Source organism: Falco biarmicus, chromosome 3 (genome assembly GCF_023638135.1).
Source record: "Falco biarmicus isolate bFalBia1 chromosome 3, bFalBia1.pri, whole genome shotgun sequence".
Lineage (NCBI taxonomy): Eukaryota > Metazoa > Chordata > Aves > Falconiformes > Falconidae > Falco > Falco biarmicus.
This window is the reverse complement of record NC_079290.1, coordinates 117,245,856-117,263,728: the sequence shown is the minus strand read 5'-3', so window position 1 is coordinate 117,263,728 and position 17,873 is coordinate 117,245,856. Positions and strand designations below refer to the sequence as shown.

At 42.6% G+C, this 17,873-nt stretch overlaps 1 protein-coding gene across 7 annotated transcripts in view; it reads left to right on the top strand.

Annotated features, from left to right (window-relative positions):
* NFYC (nuclear transcription factor Y subunit gamma) overlaps positions 1-17,873 on the top strand; it is a 37,209-nt gene that overhangs the window by 5,893 nt on the left and 13,443 nt on the right. For 3 of the 7 annotated variants that reach the window (XM_056332100.1, XM_056332102.1, XM_056332107.1), the window contains 2 exons: positions 12,680-12,792; positions 16,553-16,624. In XM_056332100.1, the coding sequence (XP_056188075.1) occupies positions 12,688-12,792; positions 16,553-16,624 (177 nt within the window). In that variant the 5' untranslated portion in view covers positions 12,680-12,687. Of the gene's footprint in view, positions 1-10,674; positions 10,860-12,679; positions 12,793-16,552; positions 16,625-17,873 lie in introns of those variants that run through there. The other 4 variants (XM_056332105.1, XM_056332106.1, XM_056332103.1 and 1 more) reach the window with 2 other exon arrangements.

Below are 17,873 nucleotides of genomic sequence, written 5' to 3'. Positions count from 1 at the left end.
TTTGCTTTGAAATTAGGGTATATTCAGCTGCTGTGTGCTGTTAAGGGGTGGCAGAACGCGAGGGAATCTGCAGCTACGATGAAATAAGAAATACTGCAGAAATGTTCGTTATACCCAATGTTTGTCATGTTTCATTGCTGAAGCTTGCAAGAGCTTGAAGCCGTGTAAGAATAGGTGCTGCTTGGTCTAGAAAGCAGGTCAAGAGCAGCAGGAAAAAACATAAAGATTTTGGTAGCACTGTAAAGGGTTTATTATTAGCAAATTACACCGGTTCCTGACTTTTTCTTGCAGCACTGTGAGGGAAAGGAAGGTCCTTGGATCCCATTTTACACCACTGAGAGAAGTTAGTTGTGTGTTTCCTGGGCTTTCCTGGTAGTTTTACCTGCTGGGAATGCAGGCTCAGAAGACAGGCCCATCTTTTTGTTTAAGGGACTTCATGCTTGTTTTTTGTACTAACTGAACGGGCAGCACAAGTAGCGAAGGCATGAAGAACAAGTTTTATCGTGGGAAACTGTGGTCCCTGGGTTGAACACCTTGGTGGCTGGGAGGAGGAGGAAGAGGATACATGTGCACCTGGCTGGGAGGATGGTGATGCCCGCAGGAGGTCACCTTTCGAGCCACTGTATTTGGTTGGTTGGTGTGTTGTTTTGTGTGTGCTTTTGTTGTTTTTTTTTTTTTAATCGGACTAGTAATCTTGCATTTATATAATGTAGCGTGACATCTGTATTTTAATAGTGTTGGCACATGAAGCGGTTTCTTAATTTCAGGGTTTACCAATCTGCCCATGTTGTAAGCGATTTAAATTTTTATGGTTGCTAACTTAAACTCTTTTAATTACTATCTTTTGATAAAGAAGGCAATTTACCTTCTATTTCAGAGGGTCAAAAAATATAGCAACTGTTACAAGGGGCACCAAGAGCAAGATCAAACTTCAGGATACGTGCCAAAGCTTCCCAGGAGTTACAGGAAGTTTTTTTTGGTTTGTTCTCAAAAACTGAGTATTTTCTACATGCTGCGATCTCATTGTGGGGATTTTCTTCTATTGTCTGTTTATAACTTGCTCTGCTGTTTGGTCACTGCCTGATAAATCAAAACAGGTTGCTTTCACTTGTCTTTTCTTCAGTCAATGAAAGTGACCCAGAAGGTTACAATTTGCTTGTTTATAACACAGGATCAGTTTTAAAAAATAAATTAAAGAAAAAAAAAGGCAGGTTTGATGTAGTCCATCATGTCTGCCTGTGGAGCAGTACAGGTTGGGCCTCATTCAAGTAAGATCTGCTGATCTCAGGAGGCAAAAGACTTATAGTTTTATGAAAATATTTATGAAAATAATAATACTTTCGCAAGATGACATTTCATAATTTAACTTGAGTAAGATTAGCTTAAGGGAGTGAAGAAAGTAATAGGAACATTGGTTATTACAGTAGTCCCTATAGAAAAATAACCCGAGAACCCCCTAAAAGCAGCACGTTTATTTGATTTGCCAACCCAGGATAACAAAGTTCGCAGAAGACATGCCCAGTTATAGACTGGTACGGCCTTTCACTCTGCTCTAAAACCTCACAAGTTCTTGTGAATACCTCATATTGATCACTCATGGGTTTCTAGACTGTATGTGCTGCCGCCCTGCTTTAGTTTGAATCCTTCTTTCTGCCTTCCCCTCTTCCCTCTCCAGCAGCACAGTGGTGGTCGAGGCTAAAAATGCAGCAGAAGAGCAAAGAGACACACCACACTTAAGGCTGCATTAGAATTAAAAGCATAACTTTGCCCTAAATGTGCTGCAGCATCTGTGTAGCGCAGGATCATCATATGACGGCTGTCTGCTCCAGCTGCTGCCTGGGTCCCAGTGTAACCAGGAGGTTAATAGCAAGCACCCAATTTAGCTTTTTCAGCCAGTTGGCTGTCAGAAAGATGAGAGAACGTGAGGACACTCGCAGGACTTCTATATAAAAGAAACTCTTAATTTAATGCAGAATTATTTCTAACTAATTAAAAAATATCAACTGAAATAATATTTTAAAAAATAATAATCTCCAGGCTGAATGTCTGTTTAGTCCGTACTGTGTTAACAGGCATTTTCCTCCTGCTTGTGCTCCAGAGCAGGATCTATGTACGTTGCGTGATCAGAACTGCTGCTGCCTAAAATACAAAATAAAAGAAATGGGCAAACCAACCCAAAGGCAGGTCAGACCCCTCTTGCTTTTGTGAGCTCTCGGGGGCAGCGGTCCGAGGTGGTCTCTGCGATGGGTGCCTGCGTGGTGACAGGTACCCAATAGGTACCACTGAAGCTGAAAACTATCGTTGGATCTTGAAATATTTGAAACCCTTTCTGAACCGGTGAAGCCTATCACTTGGTTAACACTGCTGATGCCAAAATAGTGCCTGTGGGCCTGAAAATATTTCTGTTGGATTTCATGTTTGAATTATTAATATACCATATGCTGTATTGTATACGTTCAGGGTGTGTGACAATCCTTTTGTTTTGTGACTACCTGATGTCACTGCAGTTGTGGCATTCCATTCCCACATGGTACAAGTCTGGGTGAGATGCCTCCTGCCTCTGAGAGCAAGGCACTGCCTTAATATTTCTCGCTAAATTTTTAAATTATTTTTTTTCCCTATAAAAGTGTAAGCACGCAACTATTCAGGACTGAGACCATGTAATTTTGTTAAGGTGAGTTTGTTTTATTGTGTTTTTTTCTTGTTATTAAGGAGTAAAACACGTGTATACCAGTACTGGGAGATAAGTTGTGAGGTGTGTAGCTTGTAATTTCTTTTACATTTATAAAGCTGCAATACCTAATACCAATTTTATGCCAAGTTGGTGGAGATTAAAGTTTATAAGGTGAAGTACGGGACATGCAGTATTGTTTTGGTATGTGCCAACTGTTTTATCGTGTGAAGTAGACTTGACGAACTTGAACATGCTTTACTTAAAAGAGCTTTTCCATTTCTGCTGGGTGTTTGATTTAGGAGCTGGAGAGGCAGCACGATTCATTTTAGACACTTGTTACTTGTCTGGGAATTTTCTTCCTCTGCTTCTTACTCTGTGTGCTTGCCAGCCAAAATGGCACTGCAAAGAGCCACTATTTCATCGTGTTTAACTGTTGAAACACCGAATATCAAACGTGACCCTTGTGCTGTTTCATTCAAAGAAGAAAGGAAAGTAAAATAACCAGTAGAAACAGAAATTCAGACCATTTTGTTTGCTTTACCTTTCAAGAAAAAAATTGGTCCTGTGCTATTTTTTGTGGTGGTCTAATATTTGCAGCCTCATTTTTGACTTGGTGCCACACTGTGGGGAGGTCACGTCTTGATTCTGTAGCATGGTTTCTGATGCTGTGCTGTGCTCCTGGTGGCTTTCTGATCCCAGCCTTTAGCTGTAGGTGTGCTCTCCAAACCCTGCCCAGAGTTAAGTCTAGACTGTGTATATCTTTAGTTTTTCTGTGCAAAAATTGATGTGGACTGCTGCTGGACCAGAGGACTTTTAGCAGTGCTGTTAGGTACTTAGTGCATTGCAAATAGAAACTCAATACTTCTGTAAAAGCAGGCATTAGGCCTGATTTTATTTTTTTTATTTTTTTTCCTCCTGAAGGAGTAAAGCCAACTGTCAATCCGCCTGCAGAAGGCTGCAGCATACCATTGTCTGCACCAGCAATTGCCTCTAACTGCTAGGTCACGCCGTCTTCTGTATTAAGATAAGAAACTCGACATGGTTTCTCTGGGTGCTTGTGTGTGTGTGTTCAGTAAAACACTGTGCTGTGCATTGTCTGTGCTGTAGGATATGCTCTTCCTTCCCCATGCAGCTGGAGCAGCGCTGGAGACACGGTTCTCGTTCCTGCTGAGCGTGTAGCACGTGTCTTCCTGCGAGGCCGTTCCCAGCTCAGCGCCCACTGAAAGGTACGGGCTTGTTTTGATGCAGCAACCTGCAGGATCAGGGCTGTAACTTCATAACAAACTCCCTATCGGGAAGGTTATCTGGCCCATTTGGCTTTGCATGAACAAAGTCGGGGTGGTTACTCTGGCCCTGCCACCTCCCCGCCAGAAAAGCCGGGATCAGCTCTGTTGCTCGCTCTCTTTTTTTTCTCTTGAGTGGGTGGTGGAGAGGCAGCTCTTTCCCCCAGCCTGCCAAAACCCAGCTGCCGACTCTCCGGGGAGGAGCAGAATTCCTGCCGTAGGTACTGGGGTGGAGAAGGGGGAGAGTAGGAGGCATGCCTGCATGTGATCCAGCCAAGCATGGATTGCAGTGCTCTCAGCAGCAGATCAGCAGTGGGAGTGGTGCAAAGCGGATTTGGCCCTCCTAGCTGCTGAAACTGAACGGCGCTGGTTTAACGAGTTGTCTGTGTTGGTGGAAGTGGTAATCCAGATCTCCCTCTCTGGCTTTGTAACTGGTTGGGGTTTAAATCAAATGCCGTGCTTCGCATGAATGAAAACAGAATAATGCATTAGAGGTATTAGGGAGCTAATGTTCAAACAGTGCTTTGAAGATAGAATAATCTACTGCTAAGTATTTGTAGAAAAAAGAGCTAGAAGGCACCTGAAGAGGTCATCTTGTTTGTTTTTTTCTGCCCTAAGGCAAGATCAACTCAATTTAAACACCGTTTCGCAGCATTCTCTTAAAAATCTTTAGCAATAAGTACTCAATAGCCCCCGTAGGTAACTTAGTGCAGCATTTAACTAGCCTATTATGTTCAATTTTAATTTTATCGAACAAGAGAAATCTGCAAGTACGCACCTTATCCAACAGCCTAGAGTGATTCTCCCATCAGCTGAAATCGACCACTTACGGTGCCAGCTATATGCTTGGAGGGTTGTGTGTGTAATACTGCGAGAGGGAACAGATAAAAATAAAACTGAGGAATTGCAAAAGTTTCTTATAATAGTGCACTGGGAGGAAGCACTGGTGTTTTGAATTATGTTGGTTTTACTGCAAGCCTCTTGAAATTGTTTTCAAAAAGCTGCAAGGTTGTGTTTTCATCAAGAGCAGAACTTCAGGCTTTCCTGAGTTTGTGATTATTGCTACCTTTAAAGGCTGCATTAGATTTTATAGCAGTTTTATAGAAATGGAAGAGAATTCCTGTATCTTTGAGATAAATAAATCTAGTGTTAAAGTCTGAGATTTCTGACTTTGGCGTATGGCTTAGCTGTAACTTTTTTCATAATTTGTGCCTGTACATAATGATAGAAGTTTTTATGTTTTAATAACAACAACATCATTACTGGTGTGATGTGCTGAAATAATTCTGCTGTGTATGTAATGCTATGGATTATATAGTGAATTACATTTTATCTTTAAAGTGTTCCTGCTTCCTTTCTATGATGATGTTGAGTATTAGGGTTTGTTCAAAGCTGATCGTGTGTCCCAAAAAACCCCGTTGTGTAAATCCCTTTAAATGTGGTGTTCCCCCGCCTCCCCCCCCAGCACTTGTTCGGGTGATGTTATATAGGCAAAGCCTTTTCTGTGCTGTCTTGTGGACATACCAAAACTGGAAATGAGTCTCAACTGGATGTGTACGTTGAAGCGACTCCTCCTTCAGAAGGCGTTTGGCATACGTAGCGATGGCAGCACATGCCAGCCCGGCTCTCTCCAAGCCCCATTCCCAGCGTGCGCATTCACTGGTTTTTCTCATGGAATCGTTCAAGGCTCATGTGTCGTAACCCCGGATCCTTGCATGCTACGGCTTGTGTCTTTCCTTTTGCTTTGGCAAGATGAGGCATAAATCTTCGTGCTTCTGTCTGTTGTAGTGCTTTGTGCCACGCTGTGGCAACATCTTTTATGTTTTTTTAGCCCTCTGTAGCGAGATTTCGGTCTCAGTTTGTTCAGCTTTTGCCACTGGTGGCAACTACCAATTCTTCATCAGGTCGGAGATGTGGGGTTTGTGTACGGTTTTGATGGGACTTTGTAACTGCGGTGCCTCGTTTCAATGGCTAGGAAACCTTCTGTAGAGGGTGATGCACTAGTTGTGTGCCCACATACCCCTGTGTTCCCAGTGGCCTTCTTCGTGTGCTCTCATTGTCAGAAGTGGGGCAAGTTCCCTCCGCCAGCCTGAAGAGCTCGTACCGCTTTCCTGATCAAAGCTAGAGCGGTGGGGAACAGGAGGTGCGGAAAACAGAGACAACACAAAGTCCGCGGCATTGGTTTGGAAGAAATAACTGTTCACAGTGCCAACACAACTGCCAGCATGACTCAAGTTTCTGAATTGCATTATTGGCTTAAAAATTTTACGTAACTGAGCGGGCAAGGCCTGAATATTAAGGTAGAAGAAGAAACCACTGATCTCAAACACGATTAAGAACTATTTTTATACCACCACTGCTGCCCCCCAAAGCAAGTAAAAGTAATTCACGGCTGTGGTTGTGGCACCTGTGTATTTCCAGCCACGTTGTGCGCTTGTGCTGCTTGGCCTCTGTCTAGTGAACATGTAGTTTGGACTGTAATGGAAATAAATTTGATCTTAATTTCATGAAAGGCGGCTTGGCTGAAATTATCTCTGTTGACTTGAGTAGATCTTGAAGCAGAGAAAATGTATGGTGAATTGAGGCATGGTATCTCTGTGGAAGCAATTTTAGACCATTAACATGACTTCTCCAACGTTTGTTTTTAAGTAAGATAGCACAGGGCATGATGTCATGCAAAACAAGTGCCGTTGATCTGCTGCACAGAGACAACCTCTCAGTGTGCCTTCAGCCGTCGTGATTGCTGCCGAGACCAACGATTGCTGTCATAGTCCACTTCAGGCTGTATATTCTGCATGTGATATTCTGATACCGCAGATTGTTCTAATTGAGGTAATGAGAGCAGCGTCTCGGAAGGGGTGCAGGTATGTGGCTTCCTCTCATACGTGGAAGACTCGTCCTTTGCTTGCCTTTAAAGAAATGCATTACTAAATTCATTTAAAAGCGTATTTATTCTTCTTGTGAAACTAGTTCTTGGTTGCTAGATTGTTCCTTCTGATTCTGGCAGGATCAGGTGTCTGGCGCTTGCTGCTACACAGAGCTCATTCTTTAGATATGCAAGTGCGGCTCTGCACATTTTACTTTTAAATCAAGGGACAGGCTCCCAAAACAGAACGCTACATTTTTGAGAATTAGTGCATCAGACTGGGAGTATCACAGATACAATGCCAGGATTAGTATTTATTCTAAATATTAGCTTTTCAGCTTTAGGGATCTATTTTTAATTCTTCAGACTTCCAGGGTTTTTGCTAAGTGCCGTGGCATTGGTTTTTATTCTTTGCTGGTAAAGATGGTGGATTTTTAAGTATTTTATTTTTTTTTTTAACGAAAAAGAGGAACTGCATTGCTTATTTTCTCCTTTTCTGTAACACTACTTCCTAATAATTAACTTGTGAGTTTTGTGGGATAGCCGATGTTGTAAAACAACAGCATCTCAAAAAGAGTTGTGCAGGGTTTTTTTGGGGGGGTGGGAGCCTTCTAAGCTGTCGGTGTGGAGGTGGTAAGTCTGTATTTGTATGGTGGTGGAATCTGTCGGGGATCTGTTTTTGCAGTGGCAGTTTTCAGAAATATTTGCGTGTTATCCTTTTTTGTAGCTATAATCTAAGGATGTTGAGGCAAAACGTTTGCCTGAGCTTCTGTCTCTCTCGTTTCTTTTTAAGCCTCCATCTTACTTTGGATTTAGCCGTCTTTTTAAGGCGCTTGGATGGAATATGACTCTTCTGCCATGTAATACAACATTGCATAAAATGGGCTCTTTCCCATAACGTAAGTCATGGGAATGTGACTGTACTATATGCAAAGAACCTGACATTTCTGATATCACCAGGGTCTGTGGTACTTGACGATGTTGCTGAGTTACTGTCTCCTCCATCGAGAGCCTCGAGGCTTTTCAGTACTTCCCTCTGGTATTCACCGTTTGCATATCCCTTCAGATATTTGGATAAATTTCATTTAGATCTGCTCTCCACCCAGCTGATTTCGTTTGGTTGACTTCTTAGTCAAGGCCAGCTTGGGAATAATTTAAAAGTAGGCACATCAGAAGCTGTGACATGAGCCTCGTCGGCCGGGGAGGTTGTCCTCCGGTTCCCAAGCTCACTTGGCAAGCGGTGCTGGCAATGCCTGGGAATGTCCCGTGGCTGTGGCTGGCAGCTGCTGCTCTGCTGGGTCTGGTGGGCTGTTCCTGGCCGTTGGTTTTGCAGCTGAAGAGCTCTTGGATACCTGCTCCAGGTGGAATTGCAAGATCAGAGATCTTAGCTTTATTTGTGATTATACTGTAGCTTGTGTTTTCAATAGCAGGTTCTTGCTCAAGCGTGCAGATCATAGGCATCCAGGGTGAGACTGCTTCCCCCTTCCCACGGCATTAAAGAAGGAGCGCAAACTAGCATTGGTTTAAAAAGAAAAAAAAAACAAAACAAAAAACAACCAACCAACCAAACCAAAAAACAAAGCAACAAAACAAACAAACAAAAAAAACCAACCGCAGACACCAGAGGTGTCTTCATGCTTGCTTTGTGCTCCTGTGAAGTGGAGCTCTTAAACGTTTGTCAGCTGCCACAGGAGTTTATAAGTTTAATGTTTGTAAAAGGTGTTCCGCTCCGGTGAGCAGAAAAGCTCTAATTGCAAAGTCTTGATGTCTAGTTCTTGAGATGTGCTTGCTAATCTGCTCTGTAATCACCTCGGGGCACTTTATGTGTAAGCCTCAGCTTTTTGGCCATCAGTTTCTTTTTCCCCTTAGTGTGGAAACAAAATCTTTGCTGTTACGGAGCATATTCCAGGCTGTGTGGACTGGTTGGCTGTCGTGAAGGTGGTGTATCCCAGTCTCCCCTGTTGCTACGCTCTTAGTTCTTGCTCTGTATGGGTTTGTTTTCTGGGGGGGGAGTGGGGGTGGTTGGTTATTTGCTTGCTTGTATCTCATTCCAGTAACGTGTCCATGTTGTCACTGTGTTTTGTGTGTGCGTGAACCTCATCGTCTAGATCCCTCCGCAAGGGCATCTCTGCACAGATGGAGTTTTAGGTTGCAGGCTCCCGGGACTCGGGCTGGTAGCTCAGCGGAGCCGAGCTCAGCGTAGCACCCCGTTTTGCTTTTCAGCCGGTGAGATGACTGCTTTCGGTTAAGTGAGCGCTGTGCGGGGCAGAAGCGTGTCAAGCTTGCAAGGTACTTGCCCAGCTTCTGCATGGAGACGCAGCACTGCTGGAGTTGGCAAGTTCTCTCTGGTTATGGTTATGCTTTGTGGCAATCAGGTGGCACGGGAGGTGGACTTGTAACTTCTATTATTCAGCAGCAAAACCGGGTCAGAGTAGCCAGTTTACTCTTAAAACCTCTGAGAGACCATACCCTGCGTTACCAGAGTGCAGGACAGGGACCTGGGGGGTCTTCAGAGCACCTCTCCCCTTCTGCACAGAGTTGTGGAGGAGGAAACCTTTAGAGGAGGAAGGATGAAGTATAATGAGGCTCTAAAATTTCCCTGCAAGCTGCATATCAAAAAAGACAAACAGGTTTAGATGCTGATACTGTGAAATTAGAGGAGCTGCCTCCCTGTTAGCTTTGGTGGGCTTATCTTCTGTTGTGTGCTTTGGATTTTTTTTTTGTTGGCACTAATCCTGTGAGGCATTCTTAAAAGAAGAGAACACAGCTTCGCCTTGGGTGAAGGAACTTACCTAATTGTGCAGGAATGGTTTCATTAGTAAAGTTGTCTGACAGAGCCAACGCTGTAGGTTTGCGTGACGGTTTCAGTTTTTCTCTTTTCCTCAGAATTCTCCCCTAATGCTCGCAAGTACCTTCGCCACCACTCATCTATCTATATTTTAATGGAAAGAAATTACTGTAGTAACGTTCTGAGCAGTTTTAACCTGCTTAGGCTTTTATTTCAGAGTTTAAAGTGATTTCATTCTGTAAGTTTTTCAGAAAATCAGCCTGTTGGTGATTCGTTTCTACTCTTACTCAATTTCCTAACAATTATCCTAAACAGTCATTTAAAGTGGCAGTTGTCCCTTGGGTTAAGCATCAGGCTGTTCGTTTTGCGTGCTGAAATCAGTCCTGTGTTTACCTTGAAGATCGGAAAATTTTTGTGTTCATCGACAGGACTTTTTAAATTATAGATTGACTGGAATAAACCATTTCTAGCTCTTCCTGAAATCTGGATGAGTACCCCAGGGGCATATATTTAATGCGAGAAATTTGCTTTTACATGCAGTAGGAGGAGGTAAAGCGGCGGTGGTGGAATTTTCTTCCTTTTTGCTCCATTAGCTTTTTTCTGTTTGTTTTTTGTGTGGGGTTTTTTTAACCTGTTGTTTCTTGGGGTTATGTAGAGCATTATATTCCATTACAGCATTTAAGTGGGTTGAATGCAAGTAATTTATGATTTTAAATAAAGCCTTGAAAAGTGTTTTGGCTTGTCTTCAAGATGAATTGCACCTCGGTTGCAGAAAAGACCCCGTCTAGTGTTAGCGTTGAAATACTGCCAGTACAGAGCAGATTTCAAGGATTAGCTTTTATTTATGTGCCTGAACTATTTTTTGTCTACATTTAACAATGCAGATCAAGGGGAGGGCGGGGGGGAGAATAAACTGCCAGTTTTAACGCTCTCATTAGAATATTTATCCCTGTGTATTTTCTTACAAGTACTTGAAATATCTCAGTTTGTAGGCAGATAGTATTATAATGCGAATAGTTGTTGAAGAGTTATCAAGTAACTTGTCAGTCACTTATTTCCATAGGTTCCTTACCTGGAGTTCTTCCTGTCTTGCTTTGAGACTGAAAATACAATCTTCTGACCTCCTCTTTCATCCCCTGTCAGAATCCCCTTCGGCTCTTCCCACGCCTCCTGTGTCCTCTTCTCAGGTTGATGAAAGAAAAATACAACTGTCACAGAGTCTGCCTTGGGAAGCGTAGGCTGCAGGAGGTAACGAACTAATTGTCTGACATTCATCTCTTTGATCTGTTAATAAGATTTTATGGATCGTCATTGCTTTGGAGTAGTAGATCTTGAAATTACCGGCAATTGCCCGCTGCCTCCCATCGGTATTTTGGTGCGTCGTACAGCGTTGCTGTGCTTCCCTTCGGCTTGAAGGGCTGAAATAAACCTTTACATGGCAGATCAAAGCAAGCGGGCATTGTGCCTGTCTGTCTTGGAGCTAAATCGATCCTTGTGTCTATTCTCTGTTACACAGCAACATACAAACATCTGTGCCTATCTTGAGATCTTTCCCTATAGAAGATGCTGCACCCTTTCTTGCTGCGCATTACGAGAGGCACAGAGACTTACTGTTTGTGCATGGTGTGTGCGTGTCATTCATGGAAACTTCAAAGATGCTCTGGGTGACCCTGTAAGCGTTTAATGTCGGTAACTTGCTGGCTTCCTCCGCTCTGCTCGCTTGAGAAGTGAGCAGTGACTCTTCCGGCATCCACCAAGATGCTTTCAGCGCACGGGAAGCACCGGTCCTGTCCTGTCAGGTTGTATCTCGGCAGGTCCTGCGTGTGCTTTTGGCCCGTCTGCCCCATCCTTCCAAGCTGTGATCCCTATTGGGAATCCTGCCAGAGCCCCACGCACTCCTGTCACACGGAGGAAGCCAGCAAGGCAGGTCTTGGTGTTCCAAAGGTTTCCCAAGTTGGGCATCTGACTTCATTTTAATATTAACTAGAGCTGTCTTAAGACTTTGTCATCAAAAAGGCACAATTTGATCTAGGAGTTCAGGGAGGGGGAAGAACTGTGTCAAGCTGGAACTTGAAATACCCCCAGACAGTGCCACGTGGGCTGGCACAGTCTCGGTCACCCAAGGATGAGGTTAATCAATGCTGCTTGTCCTGACCTCTTCACCATCTTCACTGCAGCACGGTGTGGTTATAGGGGAAAGCCTGAACCCCGTTACTGTCCCTTTGTTTTCTCTACATAAGTTCCTGGTGACGACTGGTACCTCCCATAAAGCCCTTTGCGAAGATACCAGTCTTAATGCACAGGCAACGTCGAGTGTAAATTTAATCGTAGCCAGACTTGCTTAACATCCTGCAGTTGCAGAACACTAAGTGACAACCTTGAGGCTTTTTAAAAATTGTTTCAATTAAAAGATTTGCATTGTAAATCGTACTTGGTGCTTTTGACATTCTGTATTGTACAGACTGTTAATTTCTCTTTTGATTATACCCAAGGAGAAGAGGTTTTTTTAAAAAGTGTAAAGCCACAGAACTTGACACCTTTCAAATAGGTACAGAAGCAACCGTTTTGTTACACATTTAGAAACAATATCAAGCTGAGATTGACATTCTGGTTTCAACTTGAGGCGGGTTTACTGCCACATCCCGCATTGTTGTTGGCTGTTAGAAGCAAGAAAAAAAAAAAAGATTTTAAAAGATTTTATAGTGAATGTGCACTGGAATGCAAGCTGTGACGGGGCATCAGTTATGTCTTGTAATTCCTTGTGAAAAGGCAAAGCACTAATAGGGAAATAAGGACTACTTTTGTTTTGATTTTTTTTTTATGTTCTTTTTCAATCTCTGGAAAAATAAATAAAATAAAAAAACAAAACACAACCAATTCCAGGGGGTTTGAGTCTCTCTGCACTGTTGCCGTGAGACCTGGACTGGCATATCTTATTTTGACAGTTTTCCAGAGCGATAAGCCAGGCTGGCCCCTTCCTGTGTATTCCTGGGACTTGGAGAGAATCTCCGGGAGCCTTTTGACTCCTGCCATCCCTAGTTGCTAACACGTGTTTTTGTTTCTCCCAGCTACCAGAATGTCCACGGATGGTGGCTTCGGCACAGCTAGCAACAGCGATGCCCAGCAAAGCCTCCAGTCCTTCTGGCCACGAGTCATGGAGGAGATACGCAACCTCACGGTGGTGAGTGTCCCCAGCGGTTGTGTCATTTCTGATGGTGATGTCTGGTAGCAAGATAAACCTCGGCTTGCCCATACTGCTGCTGCTTATGGGATACAGCAGAGTTGGCTGTTTACACACTGCAAGGCAGCCTTAATTGCTGAATGATAAATAAACCGTTCAGCCAGGCTTTTGACTGTTGGCTACAACTGGCAGAACTGGAGGTATAAACAGAATGCAGCTAATTAGTGTCGTGAGATGTAACAGTCATACCGCCAGCTCTTTCTGGGCTAAACGAGACAACAAAGTTGATTCAAAGGTTCTTTTAACAGGCTAAATGATGACCGTGGCTGCTTTCTAGAGAATTCCTGTGGAATTACCTGTTTGTTGGGGGGGGAAAGGGAAGTGATTGTAAAATAGTTGCAGGTACCAGTGTAGCTGCCATGTGCTGTTGTAGGTAAGAGGAGATTGAGGGATTTGAGAACATACCTCACATTATACTACAGGGGCTGGTTAACTTCTGTGCAGATTCTGTAATATAACATGTGTGACCAGCATGTGAGGGAACCCTTATCCCCACCAAAGGGCAGGCTGCATCAGCGTGCCCCGGAGATGTTACTCTTCAAAATACAACGTAGTCTTTTCACCCCTTCATAAATTCAAACACCTGGCTATTGGCAGACAGTTACAAGTTTGTGAATGAATTTTTGGGTTTAGACTTTTGTGTAGAACTATGATGCCCTCTTCCAGAACCATCTCCTCTGACAAGCCTGAAATTTTGAAAATCTCTTGAATGCCAAGTGCATCGTTATCACATGCTTTATTAATTTAAAGCCATTTGATTAAAAAAAATCCTGTATAGGCTGAGGATAAGAATTGGACTAAGTAGCTTCTATTTTTTTCCATCCCCAAAAGAGATGTGCCTGAGAACAAGGGCATATAATAAAAATGACTTTTCAAGAGAGATTGATAGATGACTGTGATACAGTGGTCCTGAAAGCATACTCCTGTGCTTTTAATGTAACTGAAAACAAAAGAACTCCAGTTGAAGACGGGCTGTTCAAAGTGAAAACCCCAATCCACTAGTCTGAAGATAAGCTTCTTTTTTCAGCCTGTGTGCAGATAGTTGATTAAAGAAACAGATGTAGAAATTTGTATGCATAACCAGAATTAATTACTTTCCTCTTTCAGCACAGTGAATTCTTGTGTTCAAGAGCTGTAGTTTGTCTTCATCTCCACATGAAAGGGGTTTATTATGCAGCTTATCAAGTATGGGCAGCTTAATTTTTAACTGTCGTATGAATCTATTTATTGCATTGCAAGCTAGTAAGTCATTGAAAATTTAACTGAGGACAGCGAAGGGGAGTTGGAAAGGAAAAGGGATAACTGCAAAACATTCCTGTGTAGTTGTCCCCTGCGTAATCAAACCCTGGAATTTATTGTGCGTCTTATTGAAAGTGCTCCCATGGATGTAAAGCTCATCTGCATGTGCATGTACGGCATAGTGGAGGTCAGGGCAGCTGTTTGGTGGAAAGCTGCTTTGGTTGTCTGCTTTTCAGGGCACTCTCTGCCTGGTTTTGTGTTTGCCATGTGCTGCTGGTCGCTAAAATTCAGGGGGCAGTGGGGGGCAACCCAAAGGAGTTGCTTTAGAAGAACAAACCAGAGCTCCCTGCTCTCTGCCTGATGTAACAGACGACTGTAGCCTAGCTTTGGAGAAATAGGAAACGGGACTAGGCTGAAACTTGCCTTTCAGCTCCACAATGAGTTAGAAGAGGCCTGTGAAAACATTGAGACCTAATTTGGAAAAAAGAAAAGATGAAGAATTGGTGTCTCAAGTTTGTTCTGCTGGGTGGTAGCCAGTAGTGGTCATGCTTCCCTTCACCGTGGTACTTGCGTATTAATTTTGATTTATGTGACGTTTGCTTGTCTGCCTTAAAGGAATAAAGAAGCTTTCATTTTTTCTAATTTCTCCCACTGTCTCTTTTCTCTAAAGATTTTAATAGCATTGTATCTATGCATGTCTACTTGCAGTTCTGCTCTTCATAGGAGTTAATGTACTTAAGACTGTTACGAGTTTCACAAATTAGAAATTTTGTCCTCATTTTTCTTTGAGGCTTGCTCAAAGCTCACGAGGCTCTTTAAAAAGCAAAGAGCTTAAAAAAAACAAAAAAAACCAAACCAAAAAACCCCAAAATTAAAAAAAATGGAAAAAAAAACCAAAAAACAACAAAAAACAGAAAAAAAGGCTGCTTAAAAATACCTTTGGAATATTTTTCCATGCCCTAGCAACCCCTTAACTTGTTTACATGGCGGCGGTTACTGGTTGAAAATGTCACCCTGAGCATATTGTGTGTTCAAGCACAGGTCCCAGCCCTGGCTGCCCTCTTCTCTCGTTGCCCAAAATCTTTCCAAAACACAGTGTTCATCAGCAGGACGCAGCAGCCCTCGGCACTCCTTGCAAGGACCCCCCACACCCCCCAAATTAGTTCTGATTTACAGCATATTACCAGGAGCACCGCATTCACATTTCTCTCCAGAATGAGGGCACAGAATGCCTTTTCAGTACATATGCCTATAAAATAATGTATATAAATAAACTTTTTATATATACATTAAATAAAATGTCCCCTGCTGGAGCGCTGGCTGGACCACGCACAACCTCTGTATTTTGCTTCAATAGAAAACAGAATTATCAGCATTTTTCCCCTCTTTTGTTTCACTAACATGTCTCGCGGTGCTTTCTTCCCTAGAGGAATGACTTTCCTTTTATTTTCTAAAACATTCTTGTGAGAAGGAAAGTTTTGGGGTGTTGTTGGTGGTTTTTTAAGTCCTTTGTGGGCAGGGCTGCTGCATTCCTGATGCAATGTTACGTAGCCTCAGCCCTTCTCCCTGTTTCAAGCAGCTCCTGGTAGCAGCACACTGGGGGTTTGGGTTTGTTTTTTTTTAATTTATTTTGTTTTATTCCTCTCTATACCTTGAGAGAAGGGAAAGCACAGTTTATAGTGAAGCTTGGCAGTTTCCCTAACCCCAGGAGCTCTCTGCAGAGGATCTCTCCAAGGGACACGTTGGTGCCTTCTAGTATGAGCAGATATTAGCTCGGTGGTGGCTTGGGTACGTGCAAACAGCTGAGCAGAGCAGGATGATTCAGTACAATGACAGCGCTCCCTCTCTGTCTCCTAAACCATCATTACACCATTTTGAGTCAGCACTTCTCTGTGCTGGAAAATAGTGAGAAATCCATAACACAGGAATGGGAGAGATTTTATATATTATTTTTTTTTAACAAGATTCTCGCAAGGTTTTTAACACCAAAATTGGTATTGGACAACAGGAAAGTACAAATAAAGCAAACAAAATTTCATCCTGTGGCCCCACATAACTCCTCTTTGCCTTCATTTTCTCTTGTATCTTTTTGTAATTCAAACGGTTTCTGGGTCCCGAGACACCTAATTGAATTAGTTGCTTCAAATATAAATAGATGCAGAAATGTATAACATTAGAAACATTCTGTTCTGCAGAATGACTTCTAGCTTTGAGGTGAAATAGTAGATACAAGTGTCTGACAGAAGATTTAAGTAGAATTATATCAGCATAAAGTATGGAAAAGCAGATGAAAGTTCTCAGGCCTGGAGAGAGGCTGCCATACCTCGAAGAAAATAAGTCATTTTTGTCAATCTAATTTTAGGCAGTTCTAGATGACACAGGCTCCTTTTAACATTTCTTATCTTACCTTTGTTTTCAGTTAAGTATCAGTAAAGAGTCTCAAATGTGAATTTCTCTGCAGAAAGACTTCAGAGTTCAAGAACTCCCTTTGGCTCGTATTAAGAAGATAATGAAACTAGATGAAGATGTGAAGGTACGCTCACGGGATTTTTTTTAAGTATTTATGATCCTTTTGGTGGGTATTGTAGCTATAATTCCTTGCAATTCATTACTACTTGTTACCATTATTTATTATTGTTTCTAAAGCATATTTTAATGGTCACCTTGAAAGCAATATTAACTGGCCTTGTATAATTAAACTGAGCTGGGAAAGCAACATCACTTGGGACCTTTGAAGACTTGTGCAGTTTTGCTTTCTCCTGGTAAATACCAGCCTACTGTATAATTCTGGGGATTTCCTGGTTTTTCCAGGTCTTAACTGTCTTTTCTCATGTTTCCTCCTGTTTCTCTCGACTTTTCCTTTCACAAAACTGTAGGGTGATACCACTTCAATGTGTGCTGCACTGTTTCAAGTTTTTTTGGAAAAAAACCCCAGTAATTTAGGTGGATAACATGGCTTTGATACCAGTATTTGAGCTAAACATGTGACTGATGATGGTAACACGTGAACTGACTAATTAAAACTTACTGACATGAAAGGAAGGAAAGGGAATCACCAGCAGGGTTTGACTCTTGTTTTTTTTAAGCTGGAAAACTGTCAAGACACTTAACTCCTAAGAGCAAAGGGAATGGTTTGCACTTTCTTCTTGTTTTTCTCAATGTGCCACCATCCTTCAGTTACGGCAACCTTTACCATTTAAATGAGATGCCGAACAAGGTGTGTGTTGCCTTCCAACACAAGGGAGCTATTCATTCAGCCTGGGGAGGGGACCAACCCAGGCTTCTGAGGTCCCAGTTCAGTGTCTGTGCCAAATTTTTGATGATGATGGGAAAGATGAGATTTTTTTTAGGGCAGGGAGGGAGGAAGTCTCTGGCCTGCCTGCAACATCATTTAGTAAGAAAGCTGTACTATTGAGTAAGCGTTACTGTTAAGCTAGCTAATAATAAAACTGCTTAATTTGAGTAAAACTTGAGTTAGATGCTTTTTAAGGAGAAAAAATTTGGTGAGGCAGAGTCTTTACTCAGACCTCCAAACCTCCTTTGTAATTTCAGTGTTCATTTCAAATTATATTGATGCTATAACTATAAAGTAAGGGCCAGGCTTTAAAATGAGCCATCAGTCTGTCCTCTTCAGTTTCCAAATGATTTATACACATGCCAAGCACTGCCAGCAGAAGCTGCTGGTTGACACCCTCTTGGTGACCGTGCCCTGATGCCATTTAGTGGCCTGCCATCGTCCAGCACGATATGAAATTGCATCTGACTAATCATGGCTTTCAAGA